This window comes from Tachysurus vachellii, chromosome 9 (assembly GCF_030014155.1).
Source record: "Tachysurus vachellii isolate PV-2020 chromosome 9, HZAU_Pvac_v1, whole genome shotgun sequence".
Classification (NCBI taxonomy): Eukaryota; Metazoa; Chordata; class Actinopteri; order Siluriformes; family Bagridae; genus Tachysurus; species Tachysurus vachellii.
Window position 1 is genome coordinate 21,098,742 of NC_083468.1, and position 23,166 is coordinate 21,121,907.

At 36.4% G+C, this 23,166-nt stretch overlaps 1 protein-coding gene across 1 annotated transcript in view; it reads left to right on the forward strand.

Moving 5' to 3' along the window:
* The window catches only part of pclob (piccolo presynaptic cytomatrix protein b), a 43,503-nt gene that overhangs the window by 17,162 nt on the left and 3,175 nt on the right, over positions 1–23,166 (forward strand). The window contains exons 5-24 of the mRNA XM_060878212.1: positions 34–1,751; positions 1,995–4,143; positions 6,872–6,898; positions 8,373–8,461; positions 9,709–9,784; positions 9,901–10,026; positions 11,356–11,464; positions 11,638–11,705; positions 12,048–12,256; positions 13,090–13,140; positions 13,369–13,499; positions 14,989–15,015; positions 16,407–16,500; positions 17,505–17,576; positions 17,858–18,140; positions 18,230–18,424; positions 20,074–20,179; positions 20,791–20,858; positions 21,610–21,744; positions 22,392–22,537. Of these exons, the coding sequence (XP_060734195.1) occupies positions 34–1,751; positions 1,995–4,143; positions 6,872–6,898; positions 8,373–8,461; positions 9,709–9,784; positions 9,901–10,026; positions 11,356–11,464; positions 11,638–11,705; positions 12,048–12,256; positions 13,090–13,140; positions 13,369–13,499; positions 14,989–15,015; positions 16,407–16,500; positions 17,505–17,576; positions 17,858–18,140; positions 18,230–18,424; positions 20,074–20,179; positions 20,791–20,858; positions 21,610–21,744; positions 22,392–22,537 (5,879 nt within the window). The remainder of the gene's footprint in view (positions 1–33; positions 1,752–1,994; positions 4,144–6,871; positions 6,899–8,372; positions 8,462–9,708; positions 9,785–9,900; positions 10,027–11,355; positions 11,465–11,637; positions 11,706–12,047; positions 12,257–13,089; positions 13,141–13,368; positions 13,500–14,988; positions 15,016–16,406; positions 16,501–17,504; positions 17,577–17,857; positions 18,141–18,229; positions 18,425–20,073; positions 20,180–20,790; positions 20,859–21,609; positions 21,745–22,391; positions 22,538–23,166) is intronic.

A 23,166-nucleotide genomic window follows, 5' to 3' on the forward strand; every position in this document is an offset into this window, starting at 1 on the left:
TTGAACTAAAGTGTACATTTCCAACCACTACAGATGAAGCTGTGGACTATTCAAAGAAAGGCACAGGACCATTTTCTGAGATAAGCACCACTCACTCTCCCCAAGGAATATCCTCAAGAAATGATATTTTAAAATCACCAAAGGGAGTTGTGTACTCATCTGTGGCTACACCTATTTCATCCTCATTTGCAATTACCACTCAGCCAGGATCAATATTTAGTACAACATGCGACAATCATACCACCAAAACTGAGCCATTAACACAGAACAAGGCTTCACCCTATGACATAATGAATTCCACTGAATGCAACCGGTCAATATATTCAGAAACTGACCCATCCAAGGATATATTGCCCTCTGCCATCACTAACCTGATTCCCTCAATATCAGCCTTCCCAGAACTATACTCTGATGCTACTCTTGAGGTCATTGCAGCCTCTCTGGATGCTCTTGTTTCTCCAAATTTTCCTACCTTTGATGACAGCAAGAGTCAACAATACCAAGCTGAACATGAGTTTTTGCAATTAGAGAAACTGAAGCAGCTCTGCTTAGCTGAGGAGCTTGAATGGGAAAGACAGGAGATACAACGTTATCGTGAGCAAGAACAGTTCATTGTTCAGAAGGAATTAGAGGAACTCCAGAGCATAAAACAACAGCTCCTAATGCAGCAAGAACAGGAGCGCAAGGCTCATTTCATTCTTCAACAGGAGACCTTTGCTCAGCAGCAAATACAGCTTGAGCAAATCCAACTGCTACAGCAGCAACTACAGCAACAGCTACAAGAACAGAAAATATATCCATATGGTTTTGATGGCATATCACAAACCACTAGTTCAGGTATTATCCTGGATTCCCAGTACTGCAGAGGAGATAATGGGCAGTACTGGCCAGTGAAGGATGACAACATTTTATCAAAAGTCACTGTCTCATCAGCTAGCCAAGACTGGCACAGAACTCCATCAGGTAATTTGTTGTATCATAGTCTGAACATACCTAAATCTGAAGATGATCTTAAAAAAACAGAGGGAAAAAAACAGGATTCAGAAAAGCTTCCTGAAATAAACAAGCAAGTACCTGGGCAAAATGTAGGGTTAAGTAGTAAGAAAATAAGTAGTAATTTTGTTCATACAGATGACGAGGAAGTTTTAGAAAGGACCTACCCTGGAAGAAGAAGGAGAGGTAGGAAAAGTGTGGATAGCTGTGTGCAAACTGATGATGAGGATCAGGAAGAATGGGATGTCCCTGTCAGAAGCAGACGAAGGTCTCGTTCAAGCAGATATACAGATGGAGAAAGGCCTAAAGGCTCCAAAGTATCCAGCATTGCAATCCAAACTGTGGCTGAAATCTCAGTTCAGACAGATCATTCTGGCACTCTAAAGAGGTCCCCAGTCCGAGCTCAAGTTGATACTACATTTGACCTGCACAGAGGAGGAGAAATAGAGAGTGACTCAGATTTTACATCAGACAAAGATAAGAAACATTCAACTCCTATCGAAGTTGGTGTCAACACTCATCTAAAAGCAGATGGAATTAGCATTTCTTCAGTACCAAAATCTCCAAAGGTATTGTACTCCCCAGTTTCTCCTGTGTCTCCTGGAAAAGGAAATCAGAAGATGTTAACAGCTGAACCACCAAGACACCCAAGTAGCCCAAGATCACTAAAGGCCTCACAACGATCTCTGTCAGATCCCAAGTCTCTGAGTCCCACAACTGATGACAGAATCATGTACCAGTACTCAGATGCCTGTTCGGTAAGTACTGTATTTATATATACAAATGTGTGTGTGTGTGTGTGTGTGTGTGTGTGTGTGTGTGTGTGTGTGTGTCATATTTTAACTAGGGTGTGTAGACTGCATTTATATAATGGTTTCATTATCCATACACTTGTCATGTTTATATGCAAATGGCTGTTACCAATGGAAGTCTTCCTTAAAACATTATAAGTATTTTTGATGATATATAAATAAAAGCATTAATTGTGTTTTAATCTCCAGAGCAAAGGTTCACAAAGCAGTACTCCAGTGGGCACCCACAAAAAAATAAAGCGTACCCTTCCTCATCCACCACCAGATGAAGACACTGTTGTTGGACACTTGGGATACAGTACTGGCTCATCCCGAAGAAGAATGTGTAGAAATACTACCATGGCTAGAGCAAAGATTCTCCAAGATATTGACAAAGAGTTGGATTTGGTCGAGAGAGAGTCTTCTAAACTCCGCAAGAAGCAAGCAGAACTGGATGAGGAAGAGAAAGAGATAGATGCCAAACTAAGATATCTTGAAATGGGAATTAATAGAAGGAAGGAGGCTTTATTAAAAGAAAGAGAGAAGAGGGAGAGGGCATATTTACAGGGTGTGGCAGAGGAGCGTGACTATATGTCTGATAGTGAGGTTAGTAACAACAGAGAGACACGGAGTAATGCTCACAGACTTGAACGACCAAGGACTGCACCTCAGTCAGAATTTAACCAGTTTATTCCACCACAGACCGAAGCTGATTCTCAATATGCACAACTTGCATATTCGCATTACCAGTATGCCTCACAGAGTGATTCCCCAAGTCACTATTCCCAGCAAACTTTGTACCAACAACCATCACTTTATCATCAACAGGTGTCTCCCTATCAGACCCAATCGATGTATTCTTCAGTGCCCACACTTAGCCAGCAATCACAACAAGCTGGTTTTGACCATGCCTCCCAGCTACTTCTAATGCAACAGAAAACCCGTCAAACTACTTTGTCTGACTTGGAGCCAAAGATAACCACTAATTATGAGGTTATACGGAATCAGCCTCTCCTAATTGCCCCCACATCTACAGAGAGTGCCTATGGGGTCTCACATCTTGCAAATAAATATAATAACCTTGACCTGAGAATTGGGCTTGAGGAAAGAGGAAGTATGGCCAGCAGCCCTATGTCCAGCATTTCAGCAGAGTCCTTCTATACTGACATTGACCATCACAATGTTAGAAACTATGTCATGATTGATGACATAGGTGAGCTCACTAAGGGTTCTAGAGGATTGGGCCAAAGCTTTAATGTCCCTGATAAGGATATCAGCAAAACTGATCGGCTACTTTGTGTTGCTGATGTTCGTCGAACAACAGATGTGACTGACTTCATTGGGCCACTACAGTCCTCTTCAAGGTTACATTCATATGGTAAGCCAGAGGAGGACTCAATGGAGGAGCCATATGAGTTAAAGCTGCTAAAACAGCAAATCAAACAAGAGTTCCGGAGGGGAGCAGACAGTCTGGAACAACTCACAGGTCTTCCTCACTACCTACACACTGAGAGTTTTAGACATTTTCCTAAATCTGAAAAATATAGTATTGGAAGACTTACACTTGAAAAGCAAGCTGCAAAACAGCTTTCAGCCTCAGTCCTTTACCAGAAACAGTTAAAGAACAAAAGAACACTAATTGATCCTAAAATTACAAAGTTTTCCCCTATACAAGAGAGCCGGGACCTAGAACCTGATTACAGCAGTTATTTATCTTCCACTGGCTCAGCAATGGGAGGGCTGTCCAGCAGGGCACGGCTGCTTCAGGATGAGATCACGTTTGGCCTGAGGAAGAACCTAGCTGAGCAGCAGAAATATCTGGGCTCCACGCTTAGTTCCAACCTGTCTCACTCACTGAATCTTGGTCACGCTCTCAACCTTGGCCCAAACTTGAGGTCATCTGTCCAAGAGGATGGCACTTATCCTAGTGGCACACAGTCAAGACCTTCTTCCAGGCCTTCCTCTGTATATGGACTTGACTTATCCATCAAAAGAGACCTTTCCAGCTCTTCAATTAGGTTAAAATCGGAGGGTGAAGGCATAGAGTCCCAATTTGGAATAGCAAGGGTAAAACCAACAAGTTTACCTATTAGCCAAAGCAGAGGCAGAATTCCCATTGTGGCACAGAACTCAGAAGAAGAAAGCCCACTGAGCCCAGTTGGGCAACCCATGGGTATGGCAAGGGCATCTGCAGGTCCACTTCCACCGATCTCTGCTGATTCTCGGGACCAGTTTGGTTCCAGTCACTCCTTGCCAGAGGTACAACAACATATGAGAGAAGAATCACGAACTCGTGGCTATGATAGGGATATAGCCATCATTATGGATGACCTACAGGGAGCTATGTCAGACAGTGAAGGTAAATTTGCTATGCAACTTTAAATGCATTGAGAAATGTGTTAAATGCATGGCTAAAATGTTTTTCTATATGTGTTCATTTTGTTTTATAATTTTCTTTCATATCTTCATATTTCTGGCATTATTTTGTACTACGTATTTAGTACATTGCTCTACATTTCAACGATATACTTTACCATTGTCTACTGTTCTTTCACTTATAAATAATATAGTAAGATGTAATGTATTAATTCTTGCATCTGAATACTCAGTTGTTGTTGCGGTTCATTTGCATGCTTATTTTCTTTTCTTTTACTGTATACCAGGTGCCTCCATAAATCATGAATTTGTGATAAATTTGTATAAAAACATAAATATTACATATAGTGTAGTTTTACATTATTGTGCTGTAATGAAAATATAAATACCAGAGTATAGAATCTTAAAGTTCGGGACATCTGGCTTTATCTCAAAATTTAATATGTTACGTATGTGAAATGTATATATTTTATTAAATTCATTTAAATGGTGGCAACTGGTGTTTTTGTTTAGTGGAAATGTCTTATAGTGCATTGTTAAAGTGGCTCACACTGGATAAAGGATTCATTCAGACTATTTACAGGTGTGCCTTACTCATACTGGCAGGATGACATTAATCCACGTAGGCAAAATGCAGAATAGTCGACATTGCATCAATATTATTCAAGCATGTTACTATATGTAGTCTTATAAGAAATCAAAACATATTACATCTCATGAAAATTTTCAATTATTTATTTCAGTGATAAGCACTTGGCTCAATGACAACCTAAGATATTACCAAGATGATGTACCAAAACAAAATGTTCTTGAGCACAACATTCCTTTCTCTAAAAGCCCTAAACTAACATACATTTGATTATTGTCTTCACCTGGCTCAGTCATGCATTGTTTTTAATCTGGTTTTCTGAACCCTTTTTATGCTTAATCTACAGTAATATTCCAACTGATGTAGTTTAAACCAAGGTTGAGGAATCTCTTCTCATATCGAGGCAGTGTGTGGCAAATTTCAGGAATAAGTAATTTTTGCACAGATGGAAGGCCAGAAATGTTTACACTTTAACTAAAACATAGAACCTAATGCTAAGATTTGTCACAACTACTTTAATATTAAGTTACTTTATTTTATTTATTTATATCACAATACAACTGGGTGTTAGACATTATTATTATTATACCTATTCTTCTTCTTCTTCTTCTTCTTCTTCTTCTTCTTCTTCTTCTTCTTCTTATTATTATTATTATTATTATTAATATTATTATTATAAAATGTAGTAGTAATTATATTACCATAGCTCAGTTTTGCTTGTCCATTAAACAAACCAAAATGAAGATTTGATCATCGGTTCAACAGCCCAATTTAACCCCAGACTTTTCCCAACAGTTAATTAAATACAGCTATCTGAAGATTACTATATTTTTATTTATAATGCATAAGAACAAACAACCTATATGTGAATCAGCCAGCTGATGTGTACAGAACATTACAAAGCCTGTAAGCTCAATAACATTTTGACTGAATGTCAAAGGTGAATAAACTCCATAAGGGTAAGTAAAAAGAAATATAGACATTTACATGAGGTAAATTAACCTAGAGTTAGGGTTGTCAAATAGATTGATATTTCTACCACCAAAATATAATTGTGATGTCTATAAATGAAACTGTATGACTGGATTGGGAATGAAAAGAGTTAATTTGATTGCACATAAACAAACCACATCTCTTGTGTTCACATTGATCCTGTGATTGTAATCTTATGTATAATGAACCAAGAAGCTCTTATTTAGTATTATTGCTGTGCTCATGCTGTGATTGTAATATATTTGTTGGAGTTTATGTATTCACAACAGTAGCAAAATACTTTTTCATTAATAGAAGCAGCCTGTAAGACAATAAATATGTTTGTGGTCAGCAGGATTAAATAGCCCTTGATGGTGCACAGAAGTAATTATGACACAAGTAACTGACACAGTAAAAATGTAAAACTGCAAAAATATTCCAGAATCAAACCCGACATTTACACAAAATCTTTAGAAATAAAGTTTGCTTACTAAATATCCAAGGCCCACCCAATATTTTATAATAATAATAAACAAATATTTTTTTTTACCTTAAAAAATAATTTTAATACACTTAGTGGATATATCATAAGAAATTCAGATTACAAATATTACTTTTGATCACATGACTGTGAGAGCAACTAACCAACTACTTACCCTTTATCTTAAATGTCTTGTTATAATAATTAGCTTAAAATGATTTTCTAGTGATAATTTTCTTATGCTTTTCATTGTTGGTGTTTTGAAACAATGCAGCTGTCCTGAGTGGGTTATTACAGTACTACAAAATGATTATAAAATTGCTATAATCACTAAAACCTTGCAATCCAAACTGTACGAGGATTCCTCATTATAACCAAAAGTAGTTGAATTTCTATATAATAGCAAGATTTGCTGTTCTACTCACATTTTAGTATTCATGAAAAAGTAAATGTTAGTGTTGGGGACATTTATAATAATACAAATCACTGACAGAGTTAATATCAAATAGAATTAACAGTTTACTATGCTTATCCTATATTTTCACCAGGCTAGATGTTTACAATGGAACAGAAATAGCATATCAATTTACAGTAGCATTTTTTTCTAAAAGCTATTTCCTAGTATTTTTGTTTCTGACAATCCACTGAATTGCAATGCTTGTGTTACAGCAGGTTGTCCTAGCTGGAAAGTAGAAGGTGAGAGTTATTGCATAATGACATTAAAAAACCCATTAAGCATAAATCAACTCTTTTCATGTGTGTCATAGTCTTGGATAATGGGCATATCTCTGTGGTACACCTCAGCCCCATCCTGGTATTCATGTTCATATACTGCACTAGGTACCTCTGACATGAACCAGTCATATCATTGAAGACACATACATATCAATATTCTTACATATGTGTTGTGCCATGGCAATGGCATGTTGGAATGCTAGATCTCTATGTGTTGAGGTCTCAGTTCGGTCCATTATAAGACCATAAATTCATACCATAATTGATGCATCCTCACAAGTGTGTTTTTCATGGAAGAGGACATTAAACTCCACTCAAAACTACAATCTACTGTAAAAAAATAAATAAATAAATAAAATAAATGAAAAGGTGTTATAATATTTAGAATATAGTCTTATTAAAATGAAATTTAAATGCTTTACACATCAATATTTATATCGCCAATATATAAATATATTTTAGCCTTCAAATTCTACAAATTTGCAGCATAAACAGATGAGAAATTTTTGATAGTACACACTTGAACTTAAATATTTGATAAAATATTATGCTTATTCTATTACTAATTAGAATGGTTATATGGTTATAACTATCACAGGGTGGATTTCTTATAGTGTAGAATTTCAGTTAGGTCCAAATTAATTCATCAATATACAAGATCAAATTTTAAACATTTAATAATTCTAAAACAATAAACCACGACAGACAATGTATTGTTTGAACCATGTATAGCTATGTATCATTAATTATTATTGATTATCTCTCTGGTAAGGATATTTTAGGATTATCATAAAAGAAATACATTTCTATATAGGTCTATTCTAGTGATTGCATCTAAACTGTGATTAAAAGTATTAAAGCAGCTATAAGGTGGGTTTTATGTAAGCTAGGTCATGAAGGGCACTAATGCTATCTAATGTTTTGTTCTTTAATGTACAGTAATAAGCAGCTCACAATGTTGAGGTTTTTTCAGTATCTTATCAATTGTTATTAAGTGCTGGTCTAGAGAAATGTAGGTAAGCCATCTCATCTTGTGTGTATGGCTGCTGTGGTTTGAACCAGCAGTGGCTCTTTGTCCCACTATCAGTGCACGATGTGTGGACAAGCCCATTGTGTGGGATATGGTTTGCATGACTAAACATGCATGTCCAGTCCATAAAACTCTTTGTCTTTGTCTCAGTCCAGCAGTCTTAAGCCCCACTCTACTTCCCATAACTATTTCCACTAAGGTCAGCACATTTGAGCAATCATTAACCCACAGTGTTTCCTTTCAGCTTGTAAAGTTAAGCTCTGTATATGACTTACATCCATTAAAAACTATCCCCTAATGTTTTGGGTAGTATTTTGGGTAAAGGGTGGTAGAATGGGACACATTATCTAGTTTAAATAGTATGATACTACAATCATTGCTCCTTCTTCCCTCTTCCCCCTGAAGCCTACCACCTGCAGTATGAAGAGACTGACTGGTTTGATAAACCACGTGAGGGACACAGTGGATCAAAGCCAGGACAAGATAAAAGACAGGTGAGGTGTCAATATTATAAACAGTTTCATTTACAATGTTGGATTAACTTTTATTGCTCTTTTGACTGCTAATCAAATGTACATTTAAATGACTGAAAATAGAATTTCACTTCAGGTGAACAATAGGAAAGTCACAAGATCCACAGTGTTAAATACAGACCTACTAAAAAAAAAAAAAAAAAAAAAAAAAGAAAGAAAAAAATGCCCAGCTAGACCAACAGTTACAGTCCAGTAGATCAGTATTACTAGCATGCTTCAATAAAATGGGCATTCCTATATAATAACATTCCTGACGTTAATACGCATTAAAGATTTTCTACCCAAACAGCTGGAAAAATTCTTACCATTCATCTAGCAAAAATGATCCTCACAATATTTAAAAAAAAAATTATATTTTCTTTCTAAACCGGGATGCTTAACAGACTCCTACTGTAATAGCCTACAGAAGTCAGTCACGTTAGAAGGTCATAATGGATGTCGCTGATGTTGTACTGCAATGCAGACCATTACACAGAGCATAGGGATCATGAGATATTTATAATATCCTAAAGTAGTGGAGAAAGTGCTTTATTTCTCAGCTTTTTGTGTTGATGGGTTTGTGTTGATGTCCAAACTTTATACACCCGAATAGGTGAATTCTCCTATGGATATGTGTATGGATTTGAGCCGCTGCATTACAAACCCAGCCATAGACTTTGCTAGATTTACTGGACTTGTTCTTGATATATGTGCATTCTGTCATACAGAACCTGCAACAAAGGTCTCGACTAGATGCAGGCATTCATCACAGCAGTCTAGCTAATCATTCAACTCCTTCTGCAATTTCTATTATTAAGTATTAATGAGAACAGGTGCAGAAAGAGAATAGGTATTCTGAAGCTGGCTGATTACCTTGAAATAGCATAAATAAATGCTATATATTAATGTGTCGCTGTAGTCCCTTGTGATTATAGTCCCTGTTAAACACATCAAACCAGTGAAAAGCCCAAAAGCATAAAACCCTTGAAATATCTTGATTAATGTTCATACTTTAATGCAACTCATGTATAGATTTTGTATTCTTCAATAATGATCCAGAAAACATTTCCATGAAGTGAAACAGGACACAGGAAGCACGGCACAAAGACATTTTGTTACAATTGTCTTAATATTTTAGGCTCAATGTAATACACAGTATTTTCTAGCTGTAAAATGTTCTCTGATATTAATCCTGAACAACAACCTAAATTTTGTATGATGTCTTGCAGGTGAAAGCTATGCATTATAATTTCCCCTACACTCGCATTAAACTACAGAGAGACCCTAAGGACTACAGTGTTTCGGGTATTTTTATTTTTTATGAGCTAGAATCATCATTCACTATTAACTGACTGATCTCATAATATAAAAAGTAAAATTTTATTCTCTGACAAATGATAGCCAACATCCCTTGTTTTCAGGGGGTGGTTTTGGCATACGTGTAGTGGGAGGGAAAGAGATTCCAGGTACTAATGGAGAGATTGGGGCGTACATTGCTAACCTGGCACCCGCAGGCACTGCTGAACTGTCAGGAAAGGTCATAGAAGGTAAGGTTTTAACAATCCTGATACAGTACAATTCTATTTGTTGATAGATATTTCTTCATACTTCAAATGACAGTGAACCTTCTTGGGCTTATCATTTTGGAGAAGGTTGTACGTTGTCGGCCTTTGCTGGAACAAAGTTCTTTTTCATCATTCTGAATAGGACATACCAAATAAAAACAAAACCCACCACCAAGGAATTTTATTTTGAACGATTATTATTATTGTGAAATAAAACTTGCTGATTCTTGCTATTTATATAAGTTGAATAATATTAAGTAAATATTGGGTTGTTTATTCAATAATATATGCTGTTATAATCTGTCTATTTACAGAAACTATGTAATTTCTGAACCGTCCACTGAAATAACACATTTTGTTGACGTTAATTTAACCTAGTTATATTGAAGCATTGATTAAACACATTTGGTTTAAATGACAATTATACCAATAAATAGCTATAATAGCACAATATGATGTAAAGAAATACTTACACTATATATTAGCGACACCAACAACAGCATTAAATGCAGCTTTGTTTGTTTTTAAGATCTGCATACTGTGTGTGCTGTAATGTCAGGCATTTTCATGTTTATTTTGTTTGAAATCGATGTTAGAAATTTTGTGCTTAGGGCCTCTGATGTTTGCCTTAAATGTCATCTGCCCTGTTAAAGTGTGACACACCAGAATGCAAAATAGAGCTTATTCATAGTACTATCAAAGTAGCAATACAAAATTGATTGTTTTCGTCCACTTCGGAAACTTACTTCACCATAGAACTCTAACGCTAATATATGTATATATTTTTGAATTATGTTATTCTCTTATTCAGCTGTGGAAGAGTATCATAAGCAAAGGGCCTATATGAGCAACCGCATTTTTCATTTCTGTAAGTGCTGAGAATTTGGCCTTGAGAGTGGGTTTGCAGTGCTGTTTTCTAAGCTGGACCTCTTCCCCTCATTTATTTCTTTTTGTTCTTTCTTGGCAGACAATTTTCACTTACTGAGTGGCGTATTTCAAGAAAGCTCATTTAAAATGAATGCACTATGTGTGTATATGTGTGTGCGTGTGTGTGTGTGTCCTTCTTATCCTGCACTTATAAAGATTTGTTTACTTAATTTATTGTGTGTATGGTTTGAGTCGTTAATTACAAAGTTTCAGCAGTCTCAAGTTTGAAAACTCAAAACTCATAGACATTTTTTTATAGACAAGTTTTTAGAACTGTTAAAGATTAATGTTTTACACCATCAATGTGTGTCAGTCTGGCCTCAAAGATGTTTTTGTTTTTTTCCCACAATACTTTTTCTGGTCGGCATATTGTGTGCATTACAGGAATGCAGGTCCTAGAGTGGAATGGAATACCTCTGATGGGAAAAACCTATGAAGAAGTGCAGAGCATTGTGGGTCACCAGAGTGGGGAGGTAGAGATATGTTTGCGCCTGTAAGTTTTATTTTTTAATATGTATATCAATTATCTAATTATAAAAATATATATATTTTTTTTTTTACAAATGCCCATTTCATTGACTGTTTATTTAAAATAATACTAGATCTTTAAAATGTGCAAATAAATAACATGAATGTAAGTAAATGATTCGTGTCACTGTTGTGTAGAGATCTGAATATGCGCTCAGACTCAGACAGTCCCAGGTATCTAGAGCTACAGTCTCAGCTAAAAGTTGGTAAGTATCTTTATACTGAATGTAGATACAGTATCTTGTTTTTCTCCAACATTCAGAAAAAAATGCATTGTCATTTTCTATTCAATGCACATAGTTGTTCAGTATTTTAGATAATATTTGAGCCATGATCTACTTTCAGATTACTACAGCATCTGTTGTTTATCTCAAAAGCTATTTCCCCTGTCGTTGTCATTGCACCTGCTGCAATAAAATACAGAGCTGCATATCAGCTTACTGATAATACGTTCAAAAGAAGATAAACTCTAGGCCTGTCTTTGCTGATATACAGAATTGTTTGTATGTGTGTGTGTGTGTGTGTGTGTGTGTGTATGTGTGTTGCAGCTGAGCATCAGCGTTCTCCAGGTGTAGATCCTAAGCAGCTGGCTGCAGAGCTGCAAAAGGTCTCTCAGCAACAGGCTCCTTCCTCTGTACTGACTGTGCTGGATAAAGCAGGACATCTACACTCAGCGACAGCATCCACTGCCTCCAGTGGAGTTCCCAGCCCTGGACAGCCAGGATCACCCTCTGTCAGCAAGAAACGACACAACAAGGTAAACAAGTGTGTGCAAACAGAGTGATAGGTAGACAGAGAGACAAAAGGCCTGTCAGGCAGGTAGTTAAGGAGGTGTGTAGATACGAAGGTAGACAGAAAACAAACAGACAGGATGATAGGTGTGTATGTAGGGATGTAGGTACACAGGCAGACAAACAAAAAGTCAGCCAGGCAAGCAGGTAAGCAGGTAGAGAAATAGGTATGTAGACAGAATGCAGAAAGATAGATAGACAGATATGTACACAGACAGTAAGGCAGGTAGATAGACAGACAAATAAGTAGACAGACAAACAGATTGGTCTGTATGTGGGAAGCCAGATTGACAGGTAGGTATGCGGATATACAGATAGTTAGATCTATCATTTCATTCAAGGAACCATTTTAAAATTTATCAAAATTAATTGTAAACATCCTGCCAATAATTGCTGAACTTTAATGCCTAAACTATACAGTCTATAGATCGGGATTACTCAAATATTGTGAAAAAAAATTGTGAACGTTCACAAAATCCAGATAACTAACTACTATGATAAATTGATATTTACTATCAACTTGTCCATTTTGCTTTTGCTTTAACTGGATGATCTAATTTCTATCTTATGATATTTAGTAGATCATGTATGCACTATGTCACTAGGCCTATCACAGTTTCATGTTGTCTCGAGAGATATATTTTATAACATGTTGTTGAAAGATAGTTAAACATCATTTGATATGTTTTTGAGAATCAGTAGATAGCCCGCTTCATTACAGTCTACAGATAGATCATGTTACAAATTGCTTGTCTATCTTCACTACAGACATTACACAGTATTTGTTTGTTTATTACAGTCAGGTGATGGGGTAAAACTACAACCACATCCCATTACTGGTGAAATACAGGTAAGTCTGTCTACTGTATGCTCATGTTTGGTCTCATGCTGGAGTCATGTTAAATGAATAGAAGTCTATTCTGGACACAGAATCAGAAATGTCTAATGCTTGTATTATTTTGTTATTTTTATCATACTAGGCAAATTGAAATAACAATAAGTGCATGCACATGGCCTTTAACATAACTACATTTATGAGGTGCAATATGATATGGAGGATCATATTTTTTCCCCACAGCTACAAATCAATTATGACAAGAGTATGGGTAACTTGATCGTCCACATTCTACAAGCCCGAAACCTTGCACCCAGAGACAACAATGGATATTCAGACCCTTTTGTTAAGGTGTATCTTCTGCCAGGAAGAGGGTGGGTATGACATGTAAACATGAGTGTGTGGGTGTATATAAGAGACTGAGATGAAAGAGAGAGAGAGAAAGAGAGAGAGAGAGAGAGAGAGAGAGAGAGAGAGAGAGAGAGAGAGAGAGAGAGAGAGAGAGAGAGAGAGATCTGTCTGTTTTATGTGTGTGTCTCTATGTGTAGACGTTTTCTGGTGTATGTGTGTTATTGATGTATGTGTGTTAATGATGTATCTGTCTATAATTGGTTTTGTGTACTTGTGTTTGTGTTGTCAATTGTTTTTTTTTTTGTTTTTGTTTTTGTTTTCAATTTCCTCCTACCCTGCTGATTTTCAATATATTTTATCAATTTCTTTCTTATACATGGTTGAATAATTATTCATTCACCATTATGAAAAATAGAAAATATATTTAATATTACATTTATAAAATATGTATAAAATTATAGATACAACATATAGAATGTTTTTATGAAACAAACTTTAATATTGTGTGCTATGCTATTTAGATTTATGACATAAGTCGAAATCATGGGGGGTGAATACTTATAGAACCCTCCAAGTATTTTGGTTTGGTTTTTTGGTAGTGAATTTTGGTCTGTTCGTCAGTTTTGTTGGTGATATAGATTATTTAATCTATTTGTTGATTAAGAAGGAGTTAAAGTTTGCAGCCCACTTAGCATAAGACTAAACGTAATGTGGCCCATTACATAAAATTGTCTTGGTTGCTCAGACTCCAGTCTTGATAGGTGACTGCATTGCAGAGTTTTAAATTCTACCCCATTTACAACATCTTATTTAATTGATCTGCTCATTATCGAAAGCCTAAAGAAATGAAAGTAGAAGAAAGAAAATACAAATGTCTGTATACTGTGTGCCCTTCATGACCTGAGATTAATCCTCTTTTATTAAAAAAAAAAGTATAAATAAATGAATAAGTAAATAAATAAATAAACCTAAATGTCATCACACATTAATGCACATTCTCAGATTGATAAAAAAACGTAATTAGTGTGCAACAAACTGAGTGACGTGCAATCGCTAAAACACTGCGTGTACACTTAATGATTTAGCACGATGCCCTCTGAACTATTAAAAAGTCATCCAAACTGCACATGGTTAACACTGTTAAATCTCTGAGCCTCAGTGTCTCAGCTTGATGCGTATGGAGTCAACAAACAGCAAAATCAATATGGCTTTCTCCGGTGTCAGGTATATAATGATATATCTACTATCTACTAATGGCCGTATCTCTGGAGTGTTTATGAGATTATGCTGCATTACCTGACTGGACACTATTCTGGCTTATACTAGGAGCTGGCCTATATACACTCTCTTAGGTGTTGTTTTCCTGATATATACCCGGGACTGTTGTTTCAGGCTGCAGTTTCTTCTGTACATTTGTTTTCCTCTCCCCTTTTCTTTTCTTCTGGAATTCTCTGACTGTTTTCTGTTTGTTTGTCCGCTGTTGCATTCCTAACAATCTCTGGATTGGTTCAGACAAGTCATGGTTGTCCAGAACGCAAGGTAGTGTGGTGCTCCTCCTCCTTCCTTTCATTTGCTTTCCTTCCTCCTTATATGTCTGTTTTTTTCTCGTGTTCATTACTGAACTGTGGTTCATCTGAGTGGTGACTGGTGAGCTTGCCGATGTGTGGTGTCAGAAATGTGTCATCAAAGCTACCTCAACATCTCTACCTCTGTCCATTGGGACTAAAAGCTACATCATTTTCATCATAAGCTAAATACACTGGCTATTAAAACACACACACACACACACACACACACACACGCACACACACACAGAGAGAGAGAGAGTGAGAGAGAGAGAGAGAGAGAGAGAGAGAGAGAGATGAGGTTTAATGTAAAAGTCCAATAGGTAATGCGTTACACTGAGATTCCCTTAAATAAAATTTATATTAGATTAGTTAACATTATTAAACTATGAACTTCAGCATCACTAAACCTTAGTATAGGTAACGGTCACCTCAATGGGGTGTGCTGTTATAGTAAAGTAATCAGTGACAGCACAGTGTGATACAATATCAAATGCATTATTAGCACATCAACATTATCAGCACATCAACAAAGTCAATTATTTTCCAACAACAGCATGACACAAAGTGTTCTATTTTCTTGATACCAACACTTACCCTTTTAAATCTATTTCCAAAATAATGCCTTACAGTTTATCCATTTATACTGGTACTTCAAATTAGTTATAGCAGCTTCACCATATCAATGATGACACGATTAGCCAGTGCTAGTTAACTCATGTATCTTTAATGTTTATTCAATCAATGACAAAAATACCACCACACTAATTAGCAGAAATCTAAATATAGCAAATGTTGATAACTTACTGAACCTCTGGTCTTAAATATAGTATAATACATTGTTAAAAAAAAACTAGCAGTTAACAACGATGGACATTAATTAAGGGGAAAGTGAAGTTCATGGTTCGTTCCTGACAACTTATGTGTTAAATAATGTGAGTTAAGGAAACTTTAATGTAAAGTATTAACCAACATCATAGTGGCTTATAACAGATATTAAATGCTCATTTTCCAATTCTATACTTATGTAAGTCATGCAGTGTTAATGATTCAGAGGTTCTACATGTATGTGCAAGCATAATTTCATGTAAACTCAACGTCATTCACATCATCTGCGATCCATACAGTATAGTAATCAGTATGGCTTTCTTTGAAGTATAAGTTTTTTTTATAATTTGCATTCATTTTGATCTTTAACTGAGGACAATCTACAGAAATGGTGTAGAACATTCAACAGTAATAGGTTAGACATTATTAGATCTATATAAGCTCTAGTTTTCAAATTGAATTTAAACAAAACTGCACAGTTATTTTGTCTTCTCTTGTATCTTATAATCTGCCTCTCTGTTTATAATGATTTAACAGTGCTGAAAATAAAAGAAGAACTAAATATGTGCAGAAGACCCAGAACCCTGAGTGGAACCAGACTGTCATCTATAAGAACATTCACCTTGAGCAGGTAAATATTATGATGTGGTTTCTTGGGGAAGGTTCCTTTTGAACAATACTGTCAGAGCTTATACCACTGTTTCCTCTTTTATAAACTCTAGGGAAAGTTACGAAGACATTTTCTATAAAGTTAATTGGAAGGAGAATGACTCAGATTGCTCACACATACATAAAAAGTGTATCTGAAAAGTGAGTGTAGCTGAAATCTGACAACCATGACAGCACGACAGCTTTATTTAGTTTTATTAGGTAATGATTTTAGGTAAAATAAAACTCTGCAGATATACAGTACATTTGTCTGGGTGAGAGTAAAAGAAACACAGATTAGTGGATCATTTATTAGGGATAATACTGTACAGTATGTTTAAAAACAGGGGGTCCTCGGGGGTTTCCTCCGGGTACTCCGGTTTCCTCCCCCGGTCCAAAGACATGCATGGTAGGTTGATTGGCATCTCTGGAAAATTGTCCCTAGTGTGTGATTGTGTGAGTGAAGGACAGTGTGTGTGTGCCCTGCGATGGGTTGGCACTCTGTCCAGGGTGTATCCTGCCTTGATGCCCAATGACGCCTGAGATAGGCACACGCTCCCCGTGACCCGAGGTAGTTCGGATAAGCGGTAGAAGATGAATGAATGAATGAATGAATGTTTAAAAACAGGTCAAGACAATCCTTAATATCAGTTACACAGAAGATGTATCTAAAACACAGTGCTGACACTAAGGAAATATCCAAAAACCTGAGAAAACAAATCAAAAGTCACAAACATATCGATGCTCTGATGCTTGGAAAGGTAGACCGAACGGACCTAACAAGCCTCAGCAGTTAACAAACTAAACAGATATTTAAGGCTGTAGTAGTCAGCAAGAGATTTTGGGACTGGGTGACAACACTGATGTCTCTATACACTTAGATACTGAGTTTTCTACTCGTGTTTGGAGTTAGTTTTCTTGTGTCATTGTACTTGGGAAGGCATAAGCCTTGTGACTAATATAATGTGTGATTTGTTTAACTTTCAGCTGAAAAGAAAAACCCTTGAGGTGACAGTATGGGACTATGCCAAATATTCCTCCAATGATTTCTTAGGAGAGGTGAGTGTTGCTTGTTAACATCCTAATTTGATGTGTTAAAACACTTTTTTTTTACAGTGTGAGAATTGAATACATTTTTTGAATACGTCTAGAACATGTTGAACAGCTTTCAATAGTCTTTAGACCTTCAGATCACAGAAGAAATAAGAATATAAGCTTATGAAAATGGCAATAAGTATATTTATAAAAACATAATCATAATCATACTAAGATTAGAGACATAAATAGCAGACTTACTTTGCACTCTATGCTAAAAAAAAACTGTGCCTTATGTGTTACAGGTGCTTATAGATCTGTCCAACACCGCTCAGTTGGACAACATGCCTCGCTGGCACCCTTTAAAGGAACAAAGTGAAAGCATCCACCATGGAAGGGGACAGCTACCACATGGAGGAGGCGGAGGATCCGGTGGCCAAGGAGGACAAGGAGGCCATGGAGGTCAGGGAGGCCCTGGAGGATCAGGTGGACCTGGGGGCACAGGAGGGCAACCAAGCAGCGAACAATCACCCAAAACCTCTGTGATCAAGAGCAGAAGTCATGGCATCTTCCCTGACCCTGCTAAAGGTAGTCTACATAGTGTATTCCTCTCTAAAACAAAATATTTAGTGAATTAGCAGGAGCATAATTACAAGATAAAATATTTATGCCTTTAGATACTCAGGCCCCCACTATTGAGAAATCCCATAGTAGCCCAGGCAGCTCAAAATCCTCATCTGAGAGTCATCTGCGTTCACATGGCCCCTCTCGCAGTCAGAGCAAGAGCAGCGTTACTCAGGCTCACCTCGAGGATGCTGGGAACGCCATCGCTGCTGCCGAGGCCGCAGTGCAGCAAGCCCGCCTCCAGCCAAGTAACCTTTCCCTTTACACATGAGTGCACAGCTTATCTCTCTGTCTTTCTGCATGTTCTCTCACCCTCCCTGTCTTTCTGTCCCTGTCTCTCACGACTTTCCTTGTGTGTATAATCATTTTCTTTTTCTTTATTTCCCTAACAAGATAAATCATTAATAACTATCTATTAAACACCTGTGCTTGATAGAAAAGTAAATACAGTGCATTCATTAAGTATTCACCCTATTAAACCTTTCCACATTTTGTGGTGACTTCTGTATTGACATAATTAGGATCATATGCCATGACCCTCTGCAATATAGCACTTAATATTGAAGTGATACACATGTATATGGTTTACAACATTATTTAGTCCTAAAAAAACAAAGAAAATGTTCACCAAGACACATTCTACCAGGCTTTGATCAAGGGGGATGTATGCATACAAAATGTCTACTGGACCTTTGTGTTACAATTAAAACATTTTTTTTTTTTTTACCTTGAAATGGAAAAATAGCAATTAGCTGAATTTCAATTCCAAGTTGAAATGCTGCAAGATCTAAAAGTTAAATGGGTGTGAAAACGTTTGCACAGCTTTCTATTTAACCTTTATTTAAGAAAAAAAAGGTGTTATATAAAGTATAGTAGGCAAAGAAATACAGTGCAGCATAATGTCAATTGCTATTTAAAAATAACCTTCCTTTTTATTGCAATCAGTTGTTCAATTCATAACCGTTGATCTTTATGCTAATTCTTTATCTTTGAAATGCTCTGAAACAAAATTGAAAAAATTTAAAAAAAAAAAAAAAAAGAAAGAAAGAAAAAAAGGCTGTAATATTTCAGTATTTCAGATTAAAATATCTGTCAAGCTCTCCCACTTCACAATAATCAAAAAGTATGACAATGAGTCAACCATGAAATACTTCCAGATAAGGATGAACTCCTCAGATACACAGATCTACATATAATAAATCTATTATGAATTAGGAACATGAGAGCATTTGTTACCTGTAGAAGTATTTCCTTTAATTCTACACGCATTCAGTCACTTAATATTAAAATGTCCAGTATTCCAATGTACTGTAGCAATTTGCAATATAGAATCTTTCAGTAGGACTTTAAATTCCATGTACGTTTTTTTGACAGAGCATGCCAGTTCCTCTCTTCCTAAATATTTCATGCCAATCACACCTTTACCTAGGCTGAACCCATATTTTTGTTACCATGATTGTGGTGTGCAAAAGTCATAAGCTGGTTTCATGTGAGAGTAACCACAGTCTCTGTGGAAAAGTCCAGCTCCATCAGCCAATGAGTGCTCATGTGTCAAATCAGCTCAGCATCAAGGGAGGAGAACTATTGAGGAGGTGAGGCACATGTCTCCTCTGTAGCCCACAAAAACTCAACAGGAAAAGTATGAAGATATAAAAAAAACTAAAAACCGAAAAATGTTTTTAAAACCCGAAACGTTGTTAATATTGGTCTTGATAACTAAAAGAAAATAATTAAACACAGTTATATTTCCATCCCTTTCATCCCCTGTGCCACAGCATTAGTTTCATAGTGAATGGATTTATTACATACGTTTAGAGCTTTGCTAATTGATATTTCTTTATACCTTTGCTGTAATATCTCTTTTTCATTCCCTCTTGCTGTACCTTCATATTTGCAGACAGATCAGGACACATGCAAAATGATGGAGATGGGTACACCCTGGACAGCGAGGATGGCACAGGCACTAATACAGTGGACAGTGCTATCTTTCAGGTGCCTCAGCTGTGAGTGCACTCTTTCAACTTGTTCTTCCTCAGTTTATGATGTATTAGCATAAGAGATGTATTAAAATTTCTATTAGCACAGTTTGACAAAACATATATCATATGTTAGTCAGTCAGCCCCTTGGACTAGTGAAAGCTCCAGTGTCCAATCTGTTATCTGCCAGAAATAGAACTGTCTAGGTCAAAATATTCTAGCTAAAGTAATGAGGTACTATATAAGCAAGTTATCTAGTTAAGTGTGGTAATACAGACACAGGGACTATAGCGAATGTTCCTCTCCTCATTTAATAAAGTTTCTAAAGTAACATCATGTTTGAGCTGTTGAAATGTTGGTTATCTGTTATCGTTATCTGTAAACTTCATTTTAAGTCTTATCTGTTTTTTTTGTTTTGTTTTGTTTTTGTGATTTGTTGTACATAACCCTTGATTCATATAGCATGTTTTCTGTGCAGGACATGATTAAGTGTAATTTTATTTAAAAGTAGTTATATATCTTTGCAATGGCAGCAAACAACTCATTTAGTGCATAATGGTATTCTTTATAAATGCTCAGATATACATAAAAAGACCAGAAAGTTCAATTAATAGATTGTTGTTTCTTTGTCTACCAGGAAGACGATTCCTAATGGTTTGGATTTGAGAGGCTCAGACTCTCTGAAGAATCTGCATGACTCTGACAGTAGGTTTTTCTGTCATTAAAAAACAATGACCACTTGTAGTAAAGATTATTATGTACAAGTAACAGTGTGAGCTATTGAGTAGAATTATTTTTTTAGTCTATATAATGTTATTTTAAAAAGCATTAATAGATAACTAGCATAGTCTCATACACTAAAAGGTTTAAATGAATAACTGGGTCTAATACTAATACACAGTATATCTACTGTGTCACTTCTCTACACTTCTGAATTATTCATCAGAGAAGGGAGTGTTTGCATGCTAGAGTGTGCGTGTGTGTGTGTGTGTGTGTGTTTGTGTGTGTGTGTGAGAGAGAGAGAGAGAAAGAGAGAGATCTGCCGGGCTCCAGTCTGACAGGAAGTAGTCTGCAACCTTGATGTAAAACCAATGAAAGAAATCTTTCGAATGCATAAAGAGAAAGATGTTACTGTACATTTTTAATTCTTTACTTATAATGTAATTACATATAAAAATGAAAAATGTTTTAAATTAATGTAGAGTTGTAATGTTATTTTATCATCACCACAAGGTTAAACTGATCAAGTTCAGGTTTAACTGTTTTGAGGTGTACTTGATTAGTGTGGTATAAAATAAATATTCAATTTATGTCCACTAGAGGGCACTGAATGTTTACTTTAATTTCTTACATATATTCATTGTTCACCGTATACAAGTGTGTTGAGTAATGTAAATACATTATCATGTCCTTTATCACTAATACTGATTTTTTTTATGATTGTTTATGGATGTAGGTAAGAACAATATGATTGGAGAGATTAAGGTGGCACTGAAGAAAGAGATGAAGACCGAAGGAGAACAGCTGGTTCTTGAAATTCTGCAGTGCAGGAATATTACTTACAAGTTCAAATCTCCAGATCATCTGCCTGGTAATGAAGAATTCACTAAAGCCCACATCTCAGCCACAGGATGCATAATGCATAACATTTATATCCTAATCAGAAGCACTCTCAGCACCCAGGATACAGCCTGGATTTTAACAAAAATAATAACTGTTGCAGGTCTGTTGTTATTTAATACCTTTCTGTTGCACAGTGTGTAGTGTTGCTATCGCACAGCTGTAGAGTGATCAGTTTTACCCTGAGTTCAGGTCTGTGTAAAGTTTTGCATGTTCTCCCTGTTTCCATGTTTTTGGTATGTTCCAAAAATATGATAGTGGGTGGAATAGCTACGCTAATTTGCTAGTAGTTCATTGTGCCTTGCAAAGGACTGGTGTCTCATATAGAGCAAAATCGCACCTCACACCCAGTGTTTCTGAGTAGACCCCAGATCTACCACATCCCTGACCAGGATAAAGCACTTATTAGAAAAGTTGATGAATGGAAGACCCTGATAGATGGGTGGGTGGAAGGATGGATGGATAGATTAATGATGACTGATGAAAGAGCCTTTTACATTTAAAGCCAGTCTTGGGAAGTATCTGTTTGCTTGGGTCCTTTGAGACTGTAAGGTGAATTTTGAGAGAAAGTGACTGAAGTGTATTAGTGTCGTATTTAACTAAAATTTTCTTGTTAAGATTTGTATGTGAAGCTCTATGTGGTTAACGTGGCCACACAGAAGCGCATCATAAAGAAAAAGACGAGAGTGTGCCGCCATGACAGAGAGCCTTCCTTCAATGAGACGTTTCGCTTCAGTCTCAACCCGGCCGGTCACTCCATTCAGGTGAGGAAAAATTTATAACAAACTATAAAATAAAAGTTTTACTGTCATTTCAAGTATCACAAAATAATGAGGTACTGTTTCAAAATCATGTTGTAATAACGTCGTATTAAATATTCATCTGGTGCCAACATCCAAAAGGCCTGTAAAAAGGTCTTTAGGTGTACACTACATGGTCCAAAGTATGTGGATACCTGGTCAAACTCACCCAGCTATGCTTTTTAATTAAACAGCCCATTTCAAATGTAGTCCATCCTTAGCCTTTAATATATCTTCCACTCTTCTTGGAGGGATTTCCATTAGATGTTGGAGCATAGCTGTGTGGATTTGTCTATTCAGTAAGGTAAGGCACTGATTTTGGTAGCCTAGTGGTTAAGGTGTTGGACTACCAATCAGAAGGTTGTGAGTTCGATTTCTACATCCACCAAGCTGCCACTGCTGGGCCCCTGAGCAAGGCCCTTAACCCTCAATTGCTCAGTTGTATAAAAATGAGATAAAATGTAAGTCGCTCTGGATAAGGGCATCTCCTAATGCTGTAAATGTAAATATTGGGTAAAGAGGCCTGGCATACACTCAGTGTTTCAGTTCATTCCAAAGGTGTTGAGTGGGGTTGAAATGAGGTAGTCAGTCAG